General features: G+C 38.0%; 1 protein-coding gene across 1 annotated transcript; it reads right to left on the reverse strand.

Annotated features, from left to right (window-relative positions):
- Positions 1 to 189: 189 nt before the first annotated feature.
- On the reverse strand, positions 190 to 7,853 carry LOC142748892 (protocadherin alpha-13-like). Its single transcript, XM_075856266.1, has 2 exons — positions 5,389 to 7,853; positions 190 to 369 (listed from the first exon to the last, which is right to left on the reverse strand). The coding sequence occupies exons 1-2, from the start codon at positions 7,759 to 7,761 to the stop codon at positions 274 to 276; spliced, it is 2,469 nt and encodes an 822-aa protein (XP_075712381.1). The 5' UTR covers positions 7,762 to 7,853; the 3' UTR covers positions 190 to 273.
- Positions 7,854 to 25,291: the final 17,438 nt, after the last annotated feature.

The raw sequence follows: 25,291 nt of genomic DNA on the forward strand, positions 1-25,291 counted from the left end.
CAGGTTTATCTACTATTATTTCAAGCTGTACAGTGCAGATGCTAATCTCAGGACACAACTGCTCCCTGTCTATAATCCTATTCACAAATAATATACCATTCTGCAGGTTTACCTGAAAATAATCTGTGCCATCTTTTGAAACAATTCTCAGTCTCCTGGAGTTGATATCACTGATGTGTATTCCCAGATCTTGAGCTAATCTTCCAACAAAGGTTCCATGTTTGGATTCTTCAGGTACAATGTAGTGGAGCTGGCACAGCACTAGATCAGCAGTCATTTGTATAATGAAAACAAATCCCAGCCCTTGTCTAAATAAGGACTTATATAAATGGAGAAACATTTCTGCACCTGAGTATTAGGAAAATCTTCCTGTGAAGAAAAAAAAATCTGACGCAGTAAAGAAATGGATTGGAAGCTGTGAATTTTTTTTTTTCTCACAAAAATTGTATAACAGTGACATCTGGTGAAAAGATGTTGAACTGCAACAAGATTACTTATTTATTTATTTATGGTTTTTCTACTTGTAAAAATGACCAAATTTAACATTTTATGCAAGAAAAATAAATTAAGCAACTGATATATTTATACAGCACAGGTTTTTGTTATTTTCTATATTGATGATGCATTCTACAATGAAAATAAAAAAATATATATATTTGATGCAAATATGAGTAAATAATATACATAATACAAGATTTTTTATTTTTTTTTAAATAATATGCAGAAATTAGATCATTGTAATCAGGGAATTATCTGTTTATAAATATTATTTGCAATGACACCTTCCTAAATATCCTTCTATTTAGAATTGTAAAGCAAGTCAATCATCATCATCAACTGAATTCTTCTTAATGGAAAGAAACAATCCAAGATTGAATGTTCAACTTCTGATCTTCATTTTTTATGTTTTTAAACAAAAAATACAGTTCTATTTATTAATACATAAATCTTTTTTTTTCTATTATCACATTTTATTTAATGCCTAATATATAAAATATATTGTTTTTAATTTTATTTTGTATACTTGTTTTATTGCTTTGGTTGTATTTTGATTTAACTCACAAATGCATGATCGAAATAATTTTAAAATGAATATTTATTAAAATATGAATAAAAAAGTGTATTTAAAATATATTGGAAAATTGTATTTTGTTTCAGATTATCCAAAAATAATAGTGATGAACACAACTGTATAAGAAGCAAATCTGCAAATACATATTGTGTTACCATCATTATATTTATGTTTTGTTATCTTTTTATTTTTTTTCTACTTTTATTTCACTTGTATATATAATAAGCAGATTTGTGGGAAAATAAAATAAAAACTCACAAAAGACCCTCAAAAGTTGCTGTAATTTCAAGGTTAACTTCTAAAGTCACTTCATCTAGTTATCCAATCTAGTTTCCAAAATTTTCAGTGCCCAACCATGAAATAACCCCAACTTCATAAAGGCCTGCGATTTGCTTCTTTTCTTTTTCTTTTATGTTCTGCCAATAATATATCTTACATATGTTTTACATATTCTCGGTAATCACAAAGCTTGCAAAAACATTCAAATATGACAAATGTAGATTTGTCAATGTTTTTAAAATGACAAACTCCCACAACCCAACAATATTTGAAGATAATAGATGTGCTTTTTGTTTTGATTTGATTTTTGCTTTATTTTTTAAAGAAAATTCACACATTTCAAAAGATTAATTATATTGAAGTACATGAACAGCTGTCTTGATTGTATAAAACATTGTGGAAAAAGATTATATTATTTTACCACACATTTAAAGGGATTGACTGGTTAAAAAAACAAAACATTAAATACCCTATTATGGAATTCTAAGTTAATAGATGAGGATTCCCCATTCAAATCCTTCATCTATTAGCAAAAAAGCAACTACAAATAGTATCTTTCAACTAGGAGGACTCAGCATGTTCATGCACTAAACAGCTAGTCCATTGTGTAATGCTTCTTTTCCCCTGCAGTGATGCTGCAGTGAAATGAAACACTTGCTGCTAAGTTCCCCCACAAATTACAGCAATGATCACTTCATATTTTTTAAAGAACTATATCACAAGGACAGTACATTTTTACTGAAGGCATTAGAAGCCCCCAAGAGAAACAAACCACCAGATACCCGGTGAATGGACCCTGAAGAAAATTCTGGACATCACTAGAAAGCTTGCCCTGGGTGTTGATGGTCCCTTTACATATTAAAGTGCTTGCATTTATTCATCTGGTCAGTCCTGCTTGGCCAATCAGCCAATTGGGATGCTCAATTAGCACACAGGGCACATTTGAGGGAGTTTTTGGAAAGGCCACTTAGTGCATGCGGGAGCATGCTGATTTGTTTTTCTTAAGACAACTGTTGGATGTCCTGAGTTAAAGGCGTATACCCTGGTGATATTATATTAGTATATGGCGTATCTGAAATTTTCATCAAGCAATGAAAAGCATTTAGTAGAAAAGTCCTAATTTTCTCGGCCTTCTTTGCCAATGCCGTGTGTATAATTGTCATACTGGTGGCTATCATTTTACATAATATTACTAGTCTTTCCGTATCCGTCAATTTTCCCATATTTTGAATTCTCTAAGCCTATTACTAGTTTCATTAATTAATTAAAATTGAAGAAATATATTGATTCCATAAATTCACATTTAACCCAATTATTTTGATCTTGCTACTGATATATAAAAGTGGTTAACATTTGTTTGAACTAGTTGCAAAAATATGAAATAATTTTGTTACATATTAATAAGCCATTAACCATTAATTATTTAAGATTCACTTAAGGTGAGTCATTTAAGAGGTGGTCCAGTTCCAGCACAGATACTGAGATCATTAGAAGACACAGCTCTGATACACATACTGTAACAAGCCATACACCTGCTTGTCTATCACACCACCATGGACAGAATTTTATCTACTCAAAGTAAATTTGAATGTTCCTACCTAATAACAACAAGCATAGATCTTGAAAACGGCAAGGAATTCATGCAGAATGTACATTAGAAAATTTTATGATTTGTAATTATACAAAAAAAAATTACATTCATTTGCTAAAACTGGACAATCCATTGAAAAAATATTTTATTAACTAGATTAAAATGAAATATTTTTTGTTCACCTTGCAAATGTGACTTAAACAAATATTGACAAACCTTTTATATGCCAAGAATAAAATATTATTATTTTGTTAACAATAATATGATATTTAATATTTAAAAAAACAATTGTATTTAAAGTCTACAATTCTTTCCAAATATTTCTGGTTAGGCTGTGTTTGCATGGGCGTCTTTGCCTTTCCGTCAAGTGTATTGGTATTTTTAATGGCAAGAATATCATAATCTGCAGCATTTTTCTTGATGTAAAAAAATATAGAAACCCCAACAGAAACCCATTATAAGTCAATAGGATCTGTTACGTTTTATTGGGATTTGTTGAAAAACAGTCATAGCTGCCATGATTCTGCTCTGAACATAAGCGTTAAGTGTAAACTTATATGAAACAGAACTGAAAACGTCTCAGCACCATCGATATAATTATATAGCAAGTTTTTCATTGATGTTACCAGCAACCAAAATGGTGTATGTAACAGAAAGTGTTAGTGCAATCTTAACCTTTTAATCCCTTAACTCATCATGAAATTACTGTAGCCCTTTACATCTCAGTTGTCAACTATTTATTACAGCTGACACCCTTGTCTAACAGCAGGGATAAGAGATAACTCCGACCCTGACTGTTTAGCCACTTAGATGCCACGGTCAATAGCCACTGCAACATCTAAGTCCTTAGACAGAGGGGTACTCTCTGTCATCCCATTGCCAACCCGCGGTGCAATAGCCGTTTGCCAATGGTTGTTATGGCAGGCTGGGGCCTAATGAAGGTCCCAGGTCTGCCATGTTTCTTCTCCTATTAAGCCCTGACAGAGGCAGGTCTAAATAGAAGAGCATTCGAAGTACCATACACTGCTATACATAAGTTGCAGTGTATTGTACCAGCAATCTATTTAACACATGTTCAAGTCCCCTAGGGGAACTAAAAAAAATAATTAAATAAGCTTTTAACACTATTAACAAAAAGTAAAAAAATAATATTTTCTAATTTTTTATATAAAATAATGAAAAAAAATGAAACATAAATGGTTTTGCTGCTCAAAATTAAAATATAACGTTATTTATCCCACATAGTGAACATTGTAAAAAAATTTATTATTGTATTTTGGTTACCTGATCTATCCCCCAAAAAAATTAGATTCATTTAATTTAGAATAAAATGTGATAAAAAACAGATATATACCCCAAAATGGTACAAATAAAAACCTACAAAATAAAGTTAACATATTTTTTAGTGCTAAAGGAAAAACAAAGGGAGGGAATGCTTTTTTCTCCCATTCCACACCAAAAAATACTTTAAAAAAATTCAGAACATTGTATAGTTCATTAAATAGTGCCATTAGAAAATACAACTTTTCCTGCAAAAAAAACAAGCTCTCATACGACTATTTTGAAGGAAAAATAGCAAATTTATGGCTTCTGGAAGGCGAGGAAGGAAAATCGAAAACAAAAAAACTAAAATAGGCTTCGCACTTAAGTGGTTAAGGTTCATATTCTGTTCAATTTTACTCATTGTCTTTGTGTATGTTGCTGCTGGTGTTTTTTTTTTTTAGTTTTCGCATATTTAAAGATTTATTCTTATTTTAAAGCCTTCTTTTATAAATAAAGTGGTCTTGACATGAAGTAAAAATAAATAAAGATCAGCAGTGAATAAAGGATATGTGCATTTTTGTTGTCCCAACCACATCAAAGCACATGCATATATCTCTACTGTAATTGTTTTATTAATTAGGGGGTTTCCTTGGCTATAAAAACCCATCCTTAAATACCCTATTAGGGAAACCTTAGTTAATAGCAATGAGTCTGCAGTATCGGACCTCCCTCTATTAGCCGAAGCAAAGAGCAGCTACAAAGAGTGTCTCTAATACTGGAGGACCTGACCTGTCTGTGCTTCACACTCACAATCCATTGGTTTCACTGAGTACAGTGTAATGCTTTATTTCCCCTGTGGTGGCGCTGCAAAGAAATTAAACACTTGCTGCCAGATATTACAGCTCATTGCAGGGTGTCTAATGTCAATGGACAATTAAACCAGAAGGAAAACATCCAATTTCCTACATTTTGAATACTAAAAATGATGCCCAATAGACAAAATACTACATATTACAAAGTAATTTCATTATTGTTTAGCTATCAAAGTATTAAGACATTATATTTATAAAAACATATCACCGGCTATACTTATTAATAGCAGTAATGGGCTAAAACTAGCCAGTTAATGCAAGTACAAGAGATTATTTAAGGTGAAAGTTGATCAACTTTTAGATGGTCTTACCTCTGACCATGGACCTGTCATGATTCCTGGCTGATTATAGTTTCCTTCAGTATCCAACGCTTGAGGCAAATTTTGAGCAAATAAAATAAGGTCATTTTTGTGTGAAATCCCATTCATACATAATTTGTGTTGACGTTGCATGGAATAAGTCCATCTTCTAGCAATAGATCCCATATTGTTCTGCCTCAGTTCATCTATTTCCTGAGTGCACTGTTGCCACCATATCCCTGTGTACACAACAAGAGTAACTAAAAAAATTCCTGAAATCAAGCAGATTGCCATTATTAAGTAAATATTGGAATTTGAAAAATCATCGGATTTTATTCCCTTTTGGTTTTGTTCAACATTAATTTCTTGCATATATTCTGTTATTACAATTGTGATTGTCACTGTGGTAGACATTGCTGGTTCTCCATGATCTTTCACTACAATAAATAGTTTGTATTCATCATGATCTAAATCAAAAAGGGGGCGAATGACCGTTATATCTCCACTATGACGTCCGATTCCAAATGGGATTTTCTCAGTCGGGTCTTTAAAGTCATATGAGAGCCAAGCATTATACCCAGAATCAGCATCTGTTGCTTTTACCTTAGTCACAACGCTTCCTATTTTTGCTGACTTAGGGACAATCTCTGCAGCTTTTGAATCAATATTAAAAAATGTTGTGTATTCACTTGGCGCATTGTCATTGATATCAATAATAAAGATACTTAAAGTCAAATTACCACTTAGTGTTGGAAATCCAGCATCCGTTGCTCTGATAGAACATTGAAAATAACTGACTTGTTCTTGATCAAAGGATAACAATGCAAAGATCTTTCCATTTTCTGGATTTATCGAGAGATATGAGATAACTGGTATTCCATCTATCAGGCTTTCGGTAAGAGAATATGTTATAAAGGAATTCTGTTTTTTGTCACCATCAGTGGCTGAAACAGTATAGACATGAGAACCTGGTGGATTGTTTTCTGTAATGAAAATAGTGTCCGAATGTTGATTAAATGTTGGAACATTGTCATTAACATCACTAATTTCCACCAGAATAGTGTCCGATGTGGATAGCGCCGGTATTCCCTCATCCTTTGCAATAATTTCAATGTGATACATATCGGTAGCCTCACGATCCAGATGTCCATCCACTGTTAGTGAATAGTAGTCACGTAGTGAGAGTTTCAGTTTGAAGGGGACATTTTCAGTAATTTGACATTTTACTTTACCATTAGAACCTGAATCTTTATCTTGTATTCTAATAATTGCTACAGTTGTCCCCATGGTGGAATCTTCCGGAACTGGCAAAGAAAGAGACGTCACTAACATCTCAGGTGGATTATCATTCACATCTATTATATTGACCAGTACTTTGCAATGTCCCGCCATTGGATTTTCACCTCCGTCAAATGCAACAATACGGATTTCAAAGTGACTGTATTGTTCAAAATCCACTTCACCAGTGACTTTGATCTCACCAGAAATCTTGTCTAAATCAAACAGTAACTTTACAAATGGTGGAACCTGGTTGCTAAACTCATAAACAACTTCTCCATTTTCTCCATGATCTGCATCAGTAGCATTCAGCTTCACAACAACAGTTCCCTCCAGTGCATTTTCCAACAAATACGTTTCGTAGATGGACTGGGAAAAAGTTGGTGCATTATCATTGACATCTTGTATAGATATAATAAGCTGAGCTGTACCACTTAATTTTGGCTTTCCACCATCAAAAGCCGTAAGAATCAAATTGAATAGAGGCTCTTTCTCCCTGTCAAGTGATTTCTTCAGAATGACTTCAAGTGATTCACTTTGATGCTTGTCTTTTTGTATTTCTACTGAAAAGTAGTCATTGGGGCTAAGCTCATAATTCTTCACAGAATTTAAACCTACGTCATCATCTACAGCGCCCTCTAGTGGAAACCTAGTTCCAGCTACTCTTGATTCTGCTATAGCAATGTTATACTGTTTCGATGAAAAAATAGGATAATTATCATTTATATCTTCTATTTCAACATCTACATGATATATTTGGACAGGTTTATCCACAATTATTTCAAGGTGAATGACACAAACACTAATCCTTTGGCATATTTCTTCTCTATCTATAATATTGTTGACAAATAATATTCCATTTTGGAGATTTACCTGAAAATAGTCCTTATCATCTCTTGAGACAATTCGTAACATTCTGGAATTAATCTCCCAGATCTCTAGACCCAGATCTCGTGCTATCCTTCCAACAAAGGTGCCGTGTTTGGATTCTTCAGGAATCATGTAGTGAAGCTGACAAAACACCAGATCCAAAACCATCTGCAGCAAAAATATACCTCTGAATGGCCTCACTGCACAGTTCATCCAGGTTAATGATGAGATCTCCATTGCAGGACCAATATTCAGTTCTGCGGATTCATTAAGGTTCAGATGCACTAGTTAAATACTAGAAAAATATATGAAGATCAGCAGCCATTACATCTCCTAGTACACAGAAGGAGCTTATTTTACTCCCCTTATTTGGAAAAATGAAGATATAGTGACACCTAGTGTACAAAATAAGAATGTCATCCTATATAAATAGATTGTATCCTATAAACTGCATTACATGACAAAATGTAACATTTGTATCTAACATCGTCCTTTTTTCAGATTAGATATAATGCAGCTTTGAAGAATTAAGCATAGAATACATATAAATGGCTTTTTAATGGTAGGAGGTATTTATCAATTTTAATTGATTTTGTTTTAAGATTTGTACATCATAAAAAAATATATAGTCTTCTATAAATGTATGGTAACCCTGTCTATGAGAAAGGCAGGTGAATTAGGTTAAACATACCAACAACTTTATGAGGACAGGTCTTTATTGAAATAATAATAACTTACACAAAATCCTAATAAGAAATTCATATTTTAACCCCTTAAGTATAAGTTGTATTTATGTGTGTGGGGAGGTGTGTGTGTGTGTGTGCGTGCGTGCGTGCGTGCGTGCGTGTGTGTGTGTGTGTGTGTGTGTGTGTGTGTGTGTGTGTGTGTGTGTGTGGAGGTGTGTGTGGGGAGGTGTGTGTGTGTGTCTGCGTGTGTGTGGAGGTGTGTGTGTGGAGGTGTGTGTGCGTGTGTGTGTCTGTGTGTGTGTGTGTGTGCACACTTATATTCAGATGGATGACTTGATGACCAAAACAATAATATCCAGCTCTGGAGCACAACGTGCTGCAATTAATCAAAGTGAAACAAGATCAACATTCACAAGCCCATGTTTAATTTTTTTCAGTGGATATTGAAAGTTGATCAAATAACTTAAGATTTGTATTGTCTTAATACTTTATATATAATAATATCATACAATTTATATCCATAACAACAATTATTTTCAACAAAATTTTTTTAGTTGACATTTGTGAGTGCAGTACTCACTACTCACAGTCTTATGCAATGTTGGCATCAAAATGAATATCCTACTATAACTGACAGACTAAATGGTTAATTACATTTTATTATAAACATATTTCATCAACATTTTACAGATTAATTAATGTCTTATTATTCACTTGTATTACTTTATGTAAGTAGCAATATAATAGGTAACAATATAAAGACATTGTACTAAACTAATTCAATACCTGACTTTGTATTTGATTCATTTAAATGCATTCTTAGGCCTGATTTACACGAGCGTGTGCGTTTTGCGCACGCAAAAAAACGCAGCGTTTTGCGTGCGCAAAAAAACGCAGCGTTTTGTACCTTGTATTTATGTTATCATGCTGCACTATCTGGTGGTCTTAAGCAAAATTGCATTATAAGGGAAATATCATCATTGTCCTAACTGTTTTCATAGCTTACCCTATCAATTCACAAATAGTAATTCTACTGTTTATGAACCAGGTTCTGGAATGAAATATTATTTGACTTGTTTAATGTGTAACCATGTAAACCTTCATCTAAATATTTTATTTTCTAAATAAATTCTTCATTAGAGATACATAAGAAGTTGTATTATTTTTCTATTATTATTGTATCTGTTACACTTATTTAGCTAATGCAATAGTTATAAAAAGGTATTATTTTCTGGATTTGTCTCTTTTCATCATCACTAATATTCTACAGTATTATGACAGCTCAATCACAGTGCAGAGTCACATGAAATGACAGATCAATTTATAGATGGTGTTTCCTTGATGTCCTTTGCAGCAGCACTCATGGGGATCTTATATCCTCCGAAAAGACAGGACAGGTGGTATCAATTACTTAAGTCAATTAACAGTCCTATAATAGCTAGCATCACAGTAGGCATCTTGTGTGTTTATTCTGTCCTTTCTATGAAAGGGAAGGTTGTGTCTGCAGTGTGGGAGACTGGTTAGGATTAAGTGCTGTTGCATTGGGAAGTATAATCAAATTTGTTCTCTCCCTGTTAAATTAATGTAACGGACTGTTGTATAGAATTAAAGGCGTATTAGCTTCTACCTTCCATGCTTTATATAGCTACTTTCCAGCAGATTTTGATGGATATTACGTTTTATTTTCTCCTGTTTGGTACTTACAAGGGTGGTGTCCTCCTGCTGGCAAGGAGAGAGCGTATCTGAGCATGCGCAGGATGGCCGCGTGACATCTTCATGTGACCGGCGCCATTTTGTTGTAGCTTTTTTAAGCCACCATGCATGGCTGCCGCGCATGCGTGGATTAGCACTCACCGCGCATGTGCGATTCAATGTTCTCCGCGCGTGCGCAGATTAGCGGCCGCGCATGCGTGATTTATTTTTCGCTGATAGGGTAAAACACTAGTGCACTTTCCAATTAGTGCATGGTGTTAACTGAGGAGGGATATTTAAATCAGTCAGTGACTGTCCAACCAAAGACGGCACTGGCCTCCTCCACTGTGGCAAAAAATGTAATATCTTGGCTCCTGCAGATGGATAATTAAAAGTATTGATATTTATTAAATTCTTGATATTAAAACTGGCTAATAAGCCCATAAGTGTCTATGTATAGGCAAAAGTAAGCGGTCAGAGAATGAGACGTGTCAGCAGGAAATGAAGTTGCATTCACCCACAGAACACTTACTCTCCTTATGGTATACACTTTCTCTTAGACCCTTGCCACTAGTGCAGTAATCCTACACGTTTCTGTGTCCCCTAGTTTGTGGGGTATGTCATCAGGGATTATAATGCGATCACTTAGGCCGGTTAGCACTGTTTCTGTGCTTATTCCATCTCCCAGTGTGTGCAAGCTCTGATATATTGGCCGCACACATGCCGAGGAGACGCCGGATATTTATAGACCTCAGTCCTCCCAACGACTGACGTCAGGAAGACCGCCTACCAATCCGAATTCGACAAGTCATTGCTGACGTCCCGGATTGTGACGAGCCTTCAAATGCATAAGCCAAACTGTGTTCCCGGACAATCAAGTGTCCGTAGTAACCATGGGGAGCTCCCGGCGGTTAGGGATTCACGGCGCATTATACACAGTACTGCAGGTAAGTGAAGCGGAAGTAGCAACAGATCAATTCATATTTAATCTCTAAAATTCTCCAAAGGTCAGGGGGCATACTCCATAACCGCACCCAACTACAAATACAGGGAAAGTTGCATATTTCATCTCGTATGTTCTAAGAGGTCAAGGGGCATCCTTCATAGCCACACACCTGTCCAAATACAGATACAATAAAAAAGAGTGGATGAGATATGGCCATGTAACAGACAGCATGATGAAGTGAGAGGGGAAAGGGGAAATAGAGACCATAAACCCACCATAAGGGATAGGGGTGGAGCCAACGGCAAGAACAAGGCATGTAGAAGGTGCTAAAATAGTGGCAAGGTGGCACTAAGAAACATTAAATGAAACAGGTATATCAAATAAGTTCATTCAGACCAGACGGATACATAATCTGCAGACAAAATATCCATTGCGCTTCTTTCTGTAATATTTTCTTATCTGTGTCTCCGCCCCTCACTGATGGTCTAATATGTAGTACTGTGTATAATGCGACGTGAATCTCTAACCGCCGGGAGCTCCCCATGGTTACTAGGGATGATTGGTTGCCCGGGAACACTGATTGGCTTATGCATTTGAAGGCTCGTCACAATCCGGGACGTCAGCAATGACCGGCCTAAGTGATCGCACTATAATCCCTGATGACGTACCCCACAAACTAGGGGACACAGAAACGCGTAGGATTACTGTACTAGTGGCAAGGGTCTAAGAGAAAGTGTATACCATAAGGAGAGCTAGTGTTCTGTGGGTGAATGCAACTTCATTCTCTGACCGCTGGCTTTTGCCTATACATAGACACTTATGGGCTTATTAGCCAGATTTAATGTCAAGAATTTAATAAATATCAATACTTTTAATCGTTCTTCTAGGCTGTATATAACTTTCTATATCATTGAACGTAACATTGTATCATAAAATATAGTGAATCATACTCCTGGAGATGGAGGAGGATTTAATAATGTGGTCTCATTCTGAAATCTTTCAGACAAGTCTCATTAGCATCCGATTTTCTCTGCGATTTCATGGTTCAAGCAGGCCAGATTCGCAGCTTGTACAATGGCCCTATCAACAGCTGGGAGAAGATCTCTCTGGATAAAACCATGGGGTGCAGATGTCCACTCCAAGAACACACTCTGTTCCATGGAGTTTCAGCCTGACAGGATTTACGGGGCAGAACTAGATTCCCTAATGGAAAATCTATCCAACAAGTAAGGGAAATCTCTCAGGAAAACGCAAATAGAAGTCTTCTTTTCATGGCCAATCCAGCGTCCAGAACAGAGCAGTGAGACAAGATAGAGAGGAAAATTCTACCTCAACCGGTATACAAAGGTTCCAGGAAGGGGGCTATAAACACCAGAGAGGTAGAGTAAGAAACCCTCCACCCGCTGGTAGAAGATTGGAGTTCTGATATCAGATGTATACCAGTAGGAGGAAGGTTGACTTTTTTCTATCCCCAATGAGAAAAGTACATAAAAGACCATTGGGTGCTAAAAATAATAAAAAAATGGTTACAAAATAGAATAAAGTTCGCACCCACCAGAAAAATTCCTCACTGCTTCGATATTCTCCAGCACAAAAAACAGGCTCTCTTAGAGAAAGCTATCTTAGAATATATGGAAATGAAGGTCTCAAAGAAAGTCCCCAGTTCAGAGACTCAGAGAGGAGTCTAGTCCAAGGTATTCCTGGTTCCCAAACCAGGAGGGAAGTGGAGAACAATACTAGATCTCCGATATCTGAACAAATTTATATGCAAAAACAGGTTCAGGATGGAGACCATTCGTTCTGTACTCTCTCTACTGGACGATTTGTTTTTGTTTGCCACAATAGGTTTAAAGGATGCATACCTTCACATACGAATTCATCTTAGGTACAGTAAATTCCTATGCATTGCTATTGGGATACAGGGGGAGCTAATCCATCTACAATTCACATCACTGCCGGTCGGGATATCGTCGGCCCCATACATATTTACCAAGGTGATTGTGGCGGTGGTAGCCAGCTTTAGGAAAGAAGTTATTGCGATCTGGACGATTCGTTGGTGAAGGCTGAGTCAGCACAGACCCTCAAGTTCCATCTGCAGCTCATTCTATCACGAATTCAAACCCTGTGATGGCTCATCAACTGGGGAAAATCCCATATTCAGCCATCAAGAGAAACAATTTCTGGGGTTCCTCTTAGATACACGACGGATGATGATTTATCTTCCTCAGGAGGCTGCACGACATCTCATCTCATATATATATATATATATATATATATATGTATATACAGTATATGCTTTTCACAGATACCCATTTGCATAAATGAATATACCGATTGCTGTCTCAATACGCAACACACAGCGTCCCATGGTGCAAGGATACTTTACAGTCACTGTTCTGAGATTAAATATACTAGTGATTCACGATCCACAATTAGAAAAACGGTTCCAGTATATTGCACATCTAATAAGGCAACAAATATTATTTTCCTGTACTACTGATACATAATACTCAAATGATATCATTATTAGTCAACCTATTAAAAATATTTTTTTTATGATTGGTTCTTGAACCTCAGAACATTAAAAACGCAACCAGGTTTTTGTATAGAAAATCATAGAGATCTCAACAAATATTATTTTCCTGCACTACTAGAAAATCATAGAGATCTCAAAGATCTCAATCTCTGCATGTAGCAGTTGAAGCATAGCAATAGCAGCATTCACTACTGTGTAAATGTATTAACTTTAGGCACCAACTGCAGAACGCAACCCTATGATAACACAAAACTGCTGGGTGTATTTAAAAACAATAGATTCGGCGTCCTCAGGGGTATCATTAATTAGGAATAAATGCATGTGACTGTTACAGATAGTAGATTCCATTCATATTAGGAAATAGAACAATGTCCTCACTGTCACATATTAGTCATTATGTGGTAGTGTACCAATACTGTAGATCTATCACAAGTCCTTAAATGGTTCTGTCAGGTCCGTATTTCACACCGAATAACCACCTCTGTAAATTGAAAGCTGAAGGCATGCCTGGAGAGAAGTACACCACACAGAGATGTTTGGTACACAGCTTCCCTCTGTCAGCCAGGAGGAAGACTGAAAACTTTTTATTCAGAACAAAGAAACACAGAAAGAGACACATGCCTCCTCCCCAGAGATGTGGGAGTGCCCAAGCCCCCACCGGTTTCTCAGCTGTAACTTCTCAGACTCACTCTTCTTGCATTCCAGGGGGCGGTGTCTTCCATAGGTATGTCCGACATGAACAAAGAACTTATTATATATCAGTATATTACACAATGAACTGAAATGTATATACATATGTGTGATGATAAAAATTTTCAAACAATATACATGATAATGATCCCTGACAGTCCCCCCTAAAAATATTATTACTCTATCCCTGAGTCTTGCCTAGCAACCTACCACTGACCACTCGAACCAGGCGGGTAGGGGTTTTGGATTTCTTCACCAGCTTGAGACGAGCTACTCCTGATGAGTAACCCCCCTTTGTACCTGGACTTCCAAGGTGTTGGAGTGGTCCTAACTTTCCCTATTCTCCTCTGGATACAGGATGGTTGTCTTGATATAATCTACAAACCGCTGCTGGTTGTAATATATATATATAATTAATCCAGTCTACATTTTATTAATGGTAACAATTGTCACACTGTCACTTACTGTCCTAATGGGACTTTTACCCCTGCAGATATAACAGGTCATGGGCAGCACAGTGACCTTCACCTCACACCTTCACATAAAACTCCTCAGATTCTAATTTGCAGCACCGTGGCATATTTACACATATTATAATTATAAACCTCAGACAATATAAACAATAGGGCCTCAACTAATAATCATAATGCTATCACCAATCTCATGCTATCACCCTCAGGTTTCGGGTCCCATCAGTTCATTGCCAGTTCATTGCCAGTCCTGTACACCATCGTCTTCTTCTTCTCCTGTCTTCTGCTCTTCACTGACTGTCACCCTCAGGGTAACCCACACAATTGTGGAGTCAGACTACGTTGGTGTCCAGTGGGGGAGTTATTATTACACCCTCCTAGCCACTTACTTATCAAAACACTTGATCCTGCTGACGGATTCACTCAGGTCTTTGGTCTTTACTTTGATCTTTGCTGATGTCATCAGGACTTGGTTTGGTCCTTCTCATCTGTCCGACACCGTCTCCTTTAGTTTACGTCACCGGGCTGTACATAGCACCTCATGCTGTGAGCCTGGGGTGAGATCCCACGTAGGCGGATTAGTGGAGTTGTATTGTGACTATCACAAACCCTCCGCATCTGTACTCTTTTGTACTCTTCCTCTGGCAAGTTACTTGTCTGGGCGGCCGCTTAGAATTGTGACACTGCAGTCAGTTCATGATAAACGCGTTGTAGTGGCTCAGGCTGCGCCTGCCGCATCTCAGTGATGGAGTTCATCGTGTTAAAAGTCTTTTAGTTCATATTTACTGCCACTTGCTGGGGACCCCCAACTCTTGTCAATTGTTAAAATAAATACTAATCTGGTGATAACATCATCCGCATACATTATAAACGTTGTTCTAAGTACATACAATAATGTCAGGCCCTTAAATGACATCAAACACCTTTATATATATATATATATATATATATATATATATATATATAAGGAAAAACTTCTCTGTTACAATGTACAGTGCACCTAGAATATGTGTGATTACTGGGTACATTTCATTTGCACTTGGTGATACTCTTTCAGCAGGATTTGTACCTTGATCTCAGCTGATTGCCTAGAACATCTCCACCTCACAGAAATATACACAGATTCCACATGTTTATCTGACAAGTGTCTTAAACCTATTTTTCTTACTCTAATCTGGTTCGTTCTACCTGGGAAGGCCTCTCAAGGTCTGTTCTCTTTGTGGGAGGCGGGTATGATAAGGTTGGCACCGGTCTGCCAGGACTGTTCTGTAGGCAAATCAAACAGCTCTAACAGAATTTAGCAGCAACAGCCTGGGACATACCAATTAGGTCTTACCAAATCAATTCTTGCCGTCTTGGGGCATATGTGAGGTCATATACCATCAATGCAAGTGCCATCAAGAGTGCCTTGGGTGTTACCGGTTCACCTTCCCTTATCCGTCCACATTCTGTTAGAATCTGGTTCTCACGCCTTCCTCTCCCTGTGGGAGATAATTAACTTGAAGAAAAACATTAACAATGACAGATTTATTTTAAACGTTCACACTGGTCAGTAACTAAAACTTACAAACTGATTCTTCTTCTTTATATATATCTATACATACACATATATACTGCACAGAATTCTCTGCTCTAAAATTTTCCTTTCACAATAACAACAAAAATAAACAAATAAAAATGTTTTCGAATGGGAATATTCCGCTTCTGTACCTTTTATCTGACGCATGACTCTAATAGTCCAATGCTAAGGCTGGTCTAGAACTTTACATAAAACTTAACCTCAGTATTTAATATTCCCACAACACTTCTTAAATACAATTATTAAACAAACTAACCTTGGGACAACGTCTAGAGAACTGCTAACATCTTATCATTGTACAAACATCAGGTCAATACTTGGGATAAGCACTGTTCCCCTGTCACTTGTCTGCAGTGGGGGAAGATACTGGCCGAGCTTCAGGCCCCCCTGAGAACAGATCTACACACACGAGCACATTGTCATACACTTCTACCTCGGGTAGTTGTATGTTCTGCAGTCGTTGGGACGGGTAATCTGGCCGGGCTGCTCTTTTCACAGGTACCTTTGCTGTTTTACCTATGTCATGCAGTGAGCACATCATGCCGGCTGCTACAAACCTAGTGGTGGCATTATTGTATCCAGGGACAAGCCAATTTACTGACACCTGGCCGCACATACTCTTGTTGTCAGGTCTGTCTTGTCTTGCTCTCTCAATTGTCTTACCCGATGATCCAATAAAGTTCCTACTACCAATGGGCCCATAATTGAGGGCGATGCCAAAAGCGTACCTAGAGTCTGCAGTCTTACCTTCTGCCAGGTTACAGCTTCAGCGAGCACCTCCAGCTCCGCTCCTTGAGATGAACAAGAAGGTGAGAGTGGTTTCTGGATGATTTACCTGGTGCCTCGTATCCTGTCTTGTACATACTGTATAATAAAATCTCTTTATTACAAATTTACATTAAAAACCCATGTCACATATAGATAGAACATTTAAAAGGGGTGCGTCTTCATCCTCTAAAATAAAACCAAATGTTATGCACTTCTCCACACTCATCTGATAATCCAGAATACTTTGAGAATCTCACTTTTATCAGGTTCTGCAAATACTTGATTAATACAAAAACAAATAAAAAATAAAAAAATTCCTAAAAACTTGACATCAAATTAACAATGTCCAGACATTTTTTGTTTTGCCTTCTCCCCCATCTAAATCCATAAAGACTCGTGTGGGTGACGTCACCTCTGCCTCCTGTGTAAATTTGCTGGAGGGGGATGGTCTCTTACACAATACCTCATATTGGGTGGAGACTACAGCACAGCTTACCCAGTGCCATATTCACCGTTCTGGAAAGATCTGGAACCATCTACACAGAAAAACCTCAACATTTAGGTTACTCTCATACACATTTAATCTGGATTACTCATTGGGGTCTCTTACACATTTTTAGATCTCCTGAAACCAAATTAATTAACTCAAAACAAACCAAAATTGTACATGATCAGTTCCTTGACCATTCCCCCCTTTGTGGACTCTGCGAAAGTAATGTAGCAGAGTTCAAAACTACATCTCAACATAAAGTCGGGCACTCTATCTGACATAACTCATGTGTGAAATCAAAAACAAAACAATTGTAGTTAGTTATTCAATAAAACAGAAAATATTATATCTGATAACATTAATTACTGCAAACCAATAAACTGTATATGAAAATAGGGAACGGTGGGGGCACATACATTTTCAAAACCCCGTGTCTCACAGTATCTATAGTTTAATACATCTGAATTAACATCAAAACACATTAAATCTGATCACATCATAATACATAAATATCGTAACTTTTATAAACAACAGCGCATGCGCAAAGAGAAGAAATTTATTTAGGTTTGTAGACATTACTGATATATATATATATATCTCTAAAAGCAGTGCATATTGAAATCCTTTGTCTCATCAGCCCTGCAGACTGCACCCAGTCAGCCCCCCCTCCTCCTCCCAAACACAGCACACTACAGGGGGAGGGAGAGGGGTCACACACTCATTTCTCACAGCTTCTAGTCTCACAATCTTAACACTTTCAATGCCGGCAAAACAACATACGTATCGGCAATCATTCATCACACCATTGTATAGGAATTATCTACGTTCAAAACATCAAACACATAATCTGTAACTGTGTCCAATCTGTCGGCCACCATCTCTATATTATGATGACGTGTTGCTTCATCAGTGAACAGCGTTCTGCACACTAGAATGGAACTTCTGTAACTAGAAAAGACACTACAAATGACAAAATGAACAAGGCGATTATTTCATACTGATTTGGTTGGGCCGGGCGTGGCCACATCAGGGGCAGGGGGGGGCAGCCTCTCCCATTGGAAACATAGTGTGCAGCTGTGAGGGGGGGGGGTTTCCCACCCAAAATGAGGACACACTCAACATGAGGTACGGACGCCATTACCGGGCGTCGGCTGGTCCTGTTTTCTAATACATACAATACCTTTCTTATTCCTAACTTCCTCTTCTGCAAATCCCTCTAAAGCACTTTCCATCAACTTACTATCTTCTAACTTCCCTTTGTTCTCACGAATCCCTCTTGCCCAATCTGCGGCTTGGAGCCTACCTCCTCTATGGATCCCACACACATCCATCAATTTCTTCATTTTACTCACATACTGCTTCCCTTCCCTTCGCTTCACTAAATCATACGAATAGGACTGTCCGGAAACGGACGATCCTGGAGATTTGAATATGGACCGTAAACCATCCATTCTAACAGTCTATGTTATACATGTAATTTATATATAAATTTTTCAGTCTACAATGTATCCCTGTACATCTCACTGGAATATAACAATATTTATCTAGACTCTCCGGCCTCGCTGGAAATATTAAAATCCCAGTCGATAGCTCTCCGGTCTATTATATAATTTTTATTTAGACTCTCCGGCCTCGCTGGAAATATTAAAATTTCACAGTCTATAGCTCTCCGGTCAATTATATAATCCTTTATTTAGACTCTACTTACCCAGAGGATGGTTAGTCGGGCGCGACTAAGGTCACACAGGTTTTCAACCTCACAGCGGAAAATATCACCTCTGTCGCCTGAGATAATCCAGGAAATCAACAAAAGGGTTCTACAGATCGCCACAAGACTGTCCACTAACACAGATAAGACAAAGATTTATAAAATCAATTCGCTTACCGTGTTATTGCGGAGGTGATCAAATTCCTTCAGTGGGCAACTTTGAGTCCTCTGTTTCACCCTGTGATTGTCGATTGTCCGGATTTTGATATTTCCTCGAGTGAGGCCCCACGTTCGGGCGCCAAAAATATAAGGTCCGTATTTCACACCGAATAACCACCTCTGTAAATTGAAAGCTGAAGGCATGCCTGGAGAGAAGTACACCACACAGAGATGTTTGGTACACAGCTTCCCTCTGTCAGCCAGGAGGAAGACTGAAAACTTTTTATTCAGAACAAAGAAACACAGAAAGAGACACATGCCTCCTCCCCAGAGATGTGGAAGGGCCCAAGCCCCCACCGGTTTCTCAGCTGTAACTTCTCAGACTCACTCTTCTTGCATTCCAGGGGGCGGTGTCTTCCATAGGTGTGTCCGACATGAACAAAGAACTTATTATATATCAGTACATTACACAAAGAACTGAAATGTATATACATATGTGTGAGGATAATATTTTTCAAACAATATACATGGTAATGATCCCTGACAGTTCCTCATTCCTTGTCTGGGAAGAGAAGGAAGAGAAGAGATGGAAGGAAGGGAAGAGAAGGGGGGAATGAATCCTTAAATGTATGAAACCAGAATATAAGCATGTGTACCCGTCCTGTAAAGGGCAACCATTTATTCTGGTACAGGGCTACTATGGATACACTCACAATCCAGTTAGGTAAGTAGAAGATAAATAAATAATGCCCAGATTTTAGATAAAAAACGCAAATAAAATCTGTTCATTGAGACCACTGAGTGCAAGCGGAAAACCAACTCCTCTTCCATTCCAGTATCCCACTCACACCAAGCTATAAAGTGCTTCAATGCCCAAAATGTAATGGCATGTATGGAATTTGCAGAGTGGTCTTACTTATAATTTATGAAATCTTTTCTCTTCATGGCACAGGGACTGAATCTTCCTGTATTGTTTCCTTACTACTATCTATAACAATGAAATAGGGTAAGAGAAAGAAAGTTAAAGAGTATATATCTCTGAAAATAAGTGTACCCTTGTTGACAGAATCCATTCTGTTTCAATACTAGTGAGCAGTGAAAAAAATACTACTCAGTCTAGAATAGATGAGCGAATGCTGACAGTTTATTATTGTAATCCGCTAGTACGTTATATTTTCATTGTATATGAATTAAAAGTTGTATTTTAGGTCACTTTTTAGGCAAACACCAGTATCAGTACTATATATGCTGCAGTGAGTTACCTTCACAGTAAGAAGTTGCAAACTATACACTACAGTATCTGAAACGTTCCAAAAATTCACGTACAAGGTTACCCGCAATTTATAACAGGCATGGTAGGAAGAAGTTGGCACCACTCGTCAGTCTCTTTTGTATGAAGCAGACATGTAAAGCAAAAAGTGGGGCAGGAGTTTCTTAGCCAACACTGTGCGGGGTGCTCAGCAAAGAGAAGTGTCAGTAATCTGTGAACAACATGCAGTGCGAGAGATGAAAATACGGCACTCACCCGTTTTGGCTCGTATTCTTTCCTTTATTGTGGCATCAAGCAAAAATAAAAATAAAAGCGTACAAGCGAGGACATAGCAGATTGCAGGCTACAGCCTGTTTCGCGCCAAGAGCAGTGCTTCTTCTGACCTGAAAAATCATTGCTGGCGGCGTTCTTTTAAACTGCCGTCAGCTGTAGCTTCCTTGGTAACGCGTGTAGCAACAATGGACAACCCCTGTCACACACACCTTTATGCTAATTAATCTCAAGAGAAGTAAAACATTACGTCAAAAGAGGGGTGGATAATAAGAAGTTCGATGATTCTATTATGTCAGCCGCTGGAGAGAGGTCTTCTCTATTTGAAAAATATTCCAGCCTATATAAAAGACACTAATGAGTTTTTAAATGCTATTGAGAATTTCACTTGGAAAGAAAATTTCTACCTTACCTCTATCGATGTTGAGAGCCTTTACACCAGAATTTCCCATGACATTGGTGTTGATACGGTTAGAAAAGTCCTCTCGTCAGCAACTAAGAGTAAAAATTAAATTTCCTTTGTGTGTGATGCACACAATTTCATTCTTACCCGGAGTGTGGACCAAAAGGGGGATAAGAAATTACACCATTTATCAGTGCGACACTGGCCTGTGCGGAAAGGATTGCTTCACAGCGTAACATACATTTATGGATTATTTTTATTTTTTTATACCACCTGACTATGCCCCTTATATACTCCGCCCCGCTTACATGTACCCCCACATTATAAATGGAAACAGCAGCATTACTCAAACAAATATAGTACCAAGCAAAATCCGCTCTCCAAAAGCCAAATGGTGCTCCCTCGGCTCTGAACCCTACAGTGTGCCCAAACAGCAGTTTCCTTCAACATATATGGCATCGTCATACCCGGGAGAACCCTTTTAACAATTGTTGGGGTGTGTGTCTCCAGCGTCATAAGCTTGGCATGACATATTTGCCACTAAATGGCATATCTAGGGAAAAATATAAATTTTTAATTTGCACCATCCGCAGCGTATTCATTTATGGAAAAGACCTGTGGGGTGAAAATGCTCACTACACCCCTTAATAAATGCCTTGAGGGGTGCAGTTTCCATAATGGGGGTCACTTCTCAGGGGTTTATTTTTATTATTTCACATCTGAGCCTCTGCAGTTGTGAACCAATACTTTGTAAATCGCCAAATTAGGCCTCCACTTTGCATGGTACTCTTCACTCCTGAGCCCTGTCATATGTCCAGGCAAAAGATTAGGGCCACATGTAGGGTGTTTCTAAAACTGGGAAACACCACATAATAATTAGAGAGCTGTCTTGTTATGGTGGCACAAGCCGGGCACCACATATTGGCATATCTATGGAAAAAAATCCCATTTTCACTCTGCAACATCGAGTGAACACTAATTTCTACAAAACACCTGCAGGGTTAAAATGCTTACTACACCCCTTGGTAAATGCATTGAGGGGTGTAGTTTCCAAAATGGGGTCACTTCTGGGGGGTTTCCACTGTTTTGGGCCCACAGGCGCCCAGAAACCAATCCAGCAACATCTGCACTCCAAATGGCGGTCCTTCCCTTCTGAGCCCTGCCGTTTGCGCAAACAGCAGTTTATGACCACATATGGGGTATTGCCGTACTCGGGAGAAATTGCTTTACAAATGTTGGGTTCTTTTTTTCCTTTATTTGTTGAGAAAACGAAAAAATTTGCGCTAAAGCTACGTCTTATTGAAGAAAAAGGACTGTTTTTATTTTCACTGCCTAATTCTAATAAATTCTATGAAACATCTGTGGGGTCAAAATGCTCACTACACCCCTAGATGAATTCCTCAAGAGGTGTAGTTTCCTAAATGGAGTCCCTTATTGGGCTTTTTCATTGTTTTGTCCCCTCAGGGGCTTTGCAAATGTGACCTGGCCTCCGCAAACCATTCCTGCTAAATGTGATCTCAAAAAGCCAAATAGTGCTCTTTCCCTTCTAAGCCCTGCCGTGTGTCCAAACAGCCGTTTATTACCACATGTGGGGTATTGTTTTACTCGGGAGAAATTGCTTTACAAATTTTGTGGTGCTTTTTCTCTTTCAGTCATTCTGAAAATGAGAAAAAATTAGCTAAACCTAGATTTTTTTTTAAAAAATGTAGATTATTATTTTCAGGGCCTACTTCCAATAATTTCGGCAAAAAAACTGTGGTGTCAAATCGCTCACTATACCCCTAGATAATTTCCTCAATGGGTGTAGTCTCCAAAATGGGGTCACTTGTGGGGGGTTTCCACTGTTTTGTCCCCTCAGGGGCTTCGTAAATGTGACATGGCCTCCGCAAACCATTCCTGCTAAATGTGGACTCCAAAAGCCAAATGGCACTCCATCCCTTCTAAGCCCTGCCGTGTGTCCAAATATCCGTTTATTACCACATGTGGGGTATTGTTTTACTCGGGAGAAATTGCTTTACAAATTTTGCGGTGCTTTTTCTCCTTCAGTCCTTGTGGAAATGAGAAAAAAATTAGCTAAACCTACATTTTCTTTGAAAAAATTTAGATTAGAATTTTAACAGCCTACTTCTAATAATTTATGCAAAAACCCTGTGGGGTCAAAACGCTCACTATACCCCTAGATAATTTCCTCAATGGGTGTAGTTTCCGAAATGGGGTCACTTGTGGGGGGTTTCTACTGTTTTGTCCCCTCAGGGGCTTTGTAAATGTGACATGGCCTCTTAAACCATTCCTGCTAAATTTGAGCTCCAAAAGCCAAATGGCGCTCTTTCCCTTCTAAGCCCTGCCGTGTGTCCAAATATCCATTTATTACCACATGTTGGGTATTGTTTTACTCGGGAGAAATTGCTTTACAAATTTTGCGGTGCTTTTTCTCCTTTAGTCCTTGTGGAAATGAGAAAAAAAATCGCTAACCCTACATTTTCTTTGAAAAAATTTTGATTTTCATTTTTCCGGGGTACTTCCAATAATTTCTGTAAAAAACCTGTGCGGTAAAAATGCTCACTACACCCCTAGATAATTTCCTTGAGGTGTCTAGTTTCCCAGATGGGGTCACTTTTGGGGGATTTTTACTGTTTTGTCACTGCAAGAGCCCTTCAAACCTGACATGGTGCCTAAAATATATTCTAACAAAAATAAGGCCCCAAAATCCCCTAGGTGTTCCTTTGCTTCTGAGGCTGGTGCTTCATTCCAGTAGCACGCTACGACCACATGTGGGATATTTCCTAAAACTGCAGAAACCGGGCAACAAACATTGAGTTGCATTTCTCTGGTAAAAGCTTCTGTGTTATAAAAAAAATTGTACTAAAAATTTATTTCTGCAAAAAAATATGACATTTTTAAATTTCACCTCTACTTTGCTTTAATTCCTGTGAAATGTGTAAAGGGTTAAGACATTTTCTAAATGCTGTTTTGAATAGTTTGAGGGGTGAAGTTTTTAAAATGGGGTGACTTTTTGTGGGTTTCTAATATATAAGGCCCTCAAAACCACTTCACAACTGAACTGGCCCCTGTAAAAATAGCCTTTTGAAATTTTCTTGAAAATGTGAGAAATTGCTGCTAAAGTTCTAAGCCTTGTGAGGTCATAGAAAAATAAAAGGATGTTCAAAAAACGATGCCAATCTAAAGTAGACATATGGGTGATGTTAATTAGCAACAATTTTGTTTGGTATAACTGCCTGTCTAACAAGCAGATACATTCAAATTGAGAAAAATTCTAATTTTTGCAATTTTTCGCTAATTTTTGGTGTTTTTCACAATTAAATACTGAACATATCGAGCAAATTTTGCTAGTAACTTAAAGTGCAATGTGTCACAAGAAAACAATCTCAGAATCGCTTGGATAGGTGAAAGCATTCCGGAGTTATTACCACATAAAGTGAAACATGTCAGATTTGAAAAATGAGGCTCTGTCAGGAAGGTCAAAAGTAGCTAAAGAGGGAAGGGGTTAAAGATAAAATGTATTTTTGTCATGAGAAAGTCATTTTTGTTCCAGGCTGTTGTGTATTACAGGGGGCCAAACTAGTGCCCCCCTGAAAGAGTGCCCAACCTTATTATTAGAGATGTGCGAACCGGGACAACCGAACCCGGTTTCGGTCCGAACATCGGGAAAAGTTCGGTTCGCAGCGAATCCGAACTTCACCGGGTTCGGCCGAACACGTTTTGACCGAACCCGGTCAAAAATATTATACAAATTGGCAGCCACTTGTCTCTATCAATCACTGATAGAGAAAAGAGGCTGCTGATTAAAAATAAAATAAAAAGCATTTCATACGTACCCGGTCGTTTCTTTTAAATGCTGCACTGTAGCGCAGCCTTATATAGTGGATCGAGCGGGTTCCCCAGCAGCATTTAAAAGAAACAGGATCCTGACCTGTCCACAGAGTTTAAGGCAGCACATAGTATTTCAGGAGATGAGCATGGCCGGCCACGGGCAGCCGGTCGTTTTTCCGAGCCGTGCTCCCATTATAAAGTATAGGAGCATGGCCCGTAATATAAAAAAAATAGAACATGTTCTATCTTTTTAACGGCACGGGCACCTT

Source organism: Rhinoderma darwinii, chromosome 3 (genome assembly GCF_050947455.1).
Source record: "Rhinoderma darwinii isolate aRhiDar2 chromosome 3, aRhiDar2.hap1, whole genome shotgun sequence".
Taxonomy (NCBI): Eukaryota; Metazoa; Chordata; class Amphibia; order Anura; family Rhinodermatidae; genus Rhinoderma; species Rhinoderma darwinii.

Excerpts from the sequence above, each read along its gene's own strand:
- LOC142748892 (XM_075856266.1), bottom strand. The coding sequence starts at position 7,761 with ATGGAGATCTCATCATTAACCTGGATGAACTGTGCAGTGAGGCCATTC. Across the intron at positions 370-5,388 it reads TGACAGGTCCATGGTCAGAG|GAAGATTTTCCTAATACTCA; the intron begins GTAAGACCATCT and ends TTTTCTTCACAG.